Source organism: Etheostoma cragini, chromosome 16 (genome assembly GCF_013103735.1).
Source record: "Etheostoma cragini isolate CJK2018 chromosome 16, CSU_Ecrag_1.0, whole genome shotgun sequence".
Lineage (NCBI taxonomy): Eukaryota > Metazoa > Chordata > Actinopteri > Perciformes > Percidae > Etheostoma > Etheostoma cragini.
Genome location: NC_048422.1, coordinates 24,143,395 through 24,147,639, shown reverse-complemented (window position 1 = coordinate 24,147,639; position 4,245 = coordinate 24,143,395). Strand labels below are relative to the sequence as shown.

Genomic DNA, 4,245 nt, shown 5'->3' with positions numbered 1-4,245 from the left:
TCTTAGAGAACTGGAGTAGAACCAGCACCGAACTGGGAAAAGCACCAGAACCAGAACCAGCACCTGGTTAACCTTGGTGCAAAAGACATAAGGGTTGGACGTCTCGGTTCTGAACCGTCTTTGCCTGTATGCTGATGACCAAGCCCAGAGCGATCAGAGCCCGGCGAGGTCCGCCAGCGCCAGACGGATGTATTTATAGCCTCGTAAGCCTCATCAACACACATGATTAGGAGCAGACAGAGCGGTGGAGTGGAGACCACAGGGGGGCGAGGTTGTAACCGGGGAGGAACTGGGCCGGGTTATTTCTGGACCATGTGTTGCTCTGGACCAACAGCTGAGCATGCGTTGGTGCAAGGGCAGGTCGGGATGTGTGTCTCTGATCTCAGACCAGATGCAGCTTCTGATTATCAGCCTTCGGCCTGACAACAGACCCGGGGTTTCCCTCGGTTTTGAAAGACTTTAGGTGCATTTGGTGGCGGGTTTAGGCGTCCGTCCTCAAGACAATGTTACGTTAAAGACAAGAAGAAGCAATTTCTCCATGCGTATTGGGTCTCTTTGAGGGATTTGCTTCTTTTTGTAGTTGTTTTGTGTTTTGTGTCTCTTTTTGGTCATTTGGGTTTTCTTTGGGGGTGAAACTCCCCGATGTGAGTCGAGCACGCTCAGATTTAACCCCCATGTTGTCCTCATGTTGTCCTCATGTTGCCCTCATGTTGTCCTCATGTTGTCCCCATGTTGTCCCCATGTTGTCCTCATGTTGCCCTCATGTCGCCCTCATGTTGTCCTCATGTTGCCCTCATGTTGTCTTCATGTTGTCATCATGTTGTCCCCATGTTGTCTTCATGTTGCCCTCATGTTGTCTTCATGTTGTCCTCATGTTGTCTTCATGTTGTCTTCATGTTGTCCTCATGTTGTCCTCATGTTGTCTTCATGTTGTCCCCATGTTGTCCTCATATTGTCCTCATGTTGCCCTCATGTTTTCCTCATGTTGTCATCATGTTGTCCTCATGTTGTCCCCATGTTGTCCCCATGTTGTCCTCATGTTGCCCTCATGTTGTCTTCATGTTGTCCCCATGTTGTCCTCATGTTGCCCTCATGTTGTCTTCATGTTGTCATCATGTTGTCCTCATGTTTTCCTCATGTTGTCCTCATGTTGTCTTCATGTTGTCCTCATGTTGTCCCCATGTTGTCCTCATGTTGTCCTCATGTTGTTCAATTTTATAGCATTGTAAAACAAATGTAAGTGTTTTTGAAATAGTATTGAGTAAAAGTTGACATATTCCAGTCTGTGATTATCATCAACATCCATTCCTTTAATTTTAGTCTCAATAATTCCTAATTTCTGCTTTTCTAACTCAAACATTAGATATAATTTTCTATAAATGAGGTTTACTGACCATAAATTCCAAAAATAACTGTAAAACTAAAGTAATAAGTTAGTGTTGCGTAGGGTTAAACGTCAAAAAAAGTGACAAACAATGAAATAAAATGTCAAAAGTGTTGAAAAAGGGACAAAAACATAAGAAAAAGTTAAAGACATATTTTAAAAGTGTCAACTAAAATTGTTGATTTTCCATTTTGACGGGAAGACTAATTTATATTTTCTATTAATTTGCAGCGTCTCCTTCTTAAATGAATGAGTTAAAAAAAACATGAATTTAAAAAAGACCCATTTTCTTAAGGGAGGAGCCATAAACCCCCAAAAATACACCCATGCATCTAATCTACCCCACACCGAGGGAAACACCGGGAGGGAGACGGATACTACGGGATCAGCTGTTCAGTGACGTCATACCTTACATTTAGGCTTTGGGAACAGTCTAGTGCCTCCCTCTGGTGGACGGCCCAAGGATAGCAGGAAGGGAGGAAGGAAGGAAGGGTGGATGGATGGATGGATGGATGGATAGATAGATGGATAGATAGATGGATAGATAGATGGATAGATGGATGGATAGATGGACGGATAGATAGATAGATGGATGGATAGATAGATAGATGGAGAGATAAATATAGGGATAGATAAATAGATAGATGAATAGATAGATAAATATAGGGATAGATGGATGGATGGATAGATAGATAGATAAATATAAGGACAGATGGATAGATAGTTAGATAGATCGATTGAGAGATAAATATAGGGATAGATAAATAGATAGATAGATATTTATTGATTAGAATAAAGTGGGTAATTATGGTGTTACAGCAGCAAACATCCGTCACACAGCACAGAATATAAGTATAAATGAAATATTAGAAAACAAAGTGTTAAAAAAATATTTGCTGGCAAATGGGTTTATTGAACACAAAATGAAGAGCACATTAAAACATTTGGGCTCGGTAAACTGCGAGCAGAAGCAGTGAAGAACCAATAAAAGTCTAAATAAAGAGGTCCAACACAGCGTGACAACAGCCTAACAACAAAAAACACATTTAAATGCTACATTTCATCGATGTTATGTTATTAACCCTCGCGTTGTCTTCCAGTCAAACATGAAAAAATATATATATATAATTGCTTTTTTTTCCACATTTTTAATGTTCTGGGTGCTTTTTAAAAAAATGGTTTTGGTGTTTTTCCCCCAATTAAAATATTTTTAATGTTGACATATTCAGCGCTTATTTCAACGGCCCATTTTTTGAGACAAAAAAATTATAATTAACTGAAATCCGGTTAATTTGACCCGAGGACAACATGAGGCTCGAGTACTAGTCTTAGGAACTCTGCGTGACACCTCATGACCCCCTGCAGTACTGTAAAGGACCTCTAGGGGTCCACGTGCCCCCATTTGAGTAACACTGCTCTACAGCATGAAACAACTCACTTATATTTTACATCGACATGAAGACAAGATGAAGACAACATGAGGACAACATGAGGACAACATGAGGACAACATGAAGGCAACATGAAGACAACATGAAGACAAGATGAAGACAACATGAAGACAACATGAAGACAACATGAGGACAACATGAAGACAACATGAAGACAACATGAGGACAACATGAAGACAACATGAGGACAACATGGGGGCAACATGAGGACAACATGGGGGCAACATGAGGACAACATGAGGGCAACATGGGGACAACATGAGGACAACATGAGGGCAACATGAAGACAACATAAAGACAACATGAGGACAACATGAGGACAACATGTGGACAACATGTGGACAACATGAGGGCAACATGAAGACAACATGAAGACAACATGAGGACAACATGAGGGCAACATGAAGACAACATAAAGACAACATGTGGACAACATGAGGGCAACATGAAGACAACATAAAGACAACATGAGGACAACATGAGGACAACATGAGGGCAACATGAGGGCAACATGTGGACAACATGTGGACAACATGTGGACAACATAAGGACAACATGAAGACAACATGAAGACAACTTTAGGACAACATGAAGAGAACATGAGGGCAACATGAGGACAACATGTGGACAACATGAAGACAACATGAAGAGAACATGAGGACAACATGAGGACAACATGAGGACAACATGAGGGTTAAAGAGCAGCATGATTTCAGCATCTTGAGGACGGACTGACTGCAGCAGAGTGAGTGGCAGAGACGTCAAATCGAGGACAAACCCAAAGACGAGTGATTCCAGTCCGCCGCCCGACGCTCAAGAGGAAGCCGCCAGATGTGTTTACCTTCATGGACACACCTGCAGGACAGGTGTTCGGTCACTCAGCGTCTCACGGTACGGACGACCCGCGCGTCCTCAGCGTTGGACAGGACTCCTCATCACGAGTCTCCGGTCATGATGGAGAGGAAGTCCTCCTGGTTTACTGGGACGGGAAACAGCTCAGTCAGAAAGGTAAGTTCACACATGAAGATAAACCAATCGGTCGCGTCCGATGGCCGTCCAATCAGAGACAGGTTCCATCTAGAGCTGCATCGTTAATCACAATTATATTCAAATCACAATATACAGGACTGCTATATCCAAATAGCCAAATGCTAGCCTGCTAGCTCGTTCTCAAAGGAAAACACTGCTCCAACAGCCACTAGTTGACCGGAATCTCCAAAAGAACTACTTCCTGTCCCTGTTCTACTTCCTGTCCCTGTTCTACTTCCTGTCCCTGTTGTGTCCTTGGTCTAGAAGAAGTCTCCCAGCTGGTCCTGCCTTGGACTGATGGCTGAGCTGATGGATCTTACCGAGCTACTGAGCATGTGCAGCTCCCAACAAAGATAGGATAGAAGGGAGATGTCTCACTCTG

At 42.8% G+C, this 4,245-nt stretch overlaps 1 protein-coding gene across 1 annotated transcript in view; it reads right to left on the bottom strand.

Moving 5' to 3' along the window:
• Window positions 1-3,586: 3,586 nt before the first annotated feature.
• Window positions 3,587-4,245, bottom strand: part of cetn3 (centrin 3) — a 4,999-nt gene continuing 4,340 nt past the window's right edge. Inside the window, exon 5 of the mRNA XM_034895807.1 lies at window positions 3,587-3,813. Coding sequence (XP_034751698.1) covers window positions 3,770-3,813 — 44 coding nt within the window. The 3' untranslated portion in view covers window positions 3,587-3,769. The remainder of the gene's footprint in view (window positions 3,814-4,245) is intronic.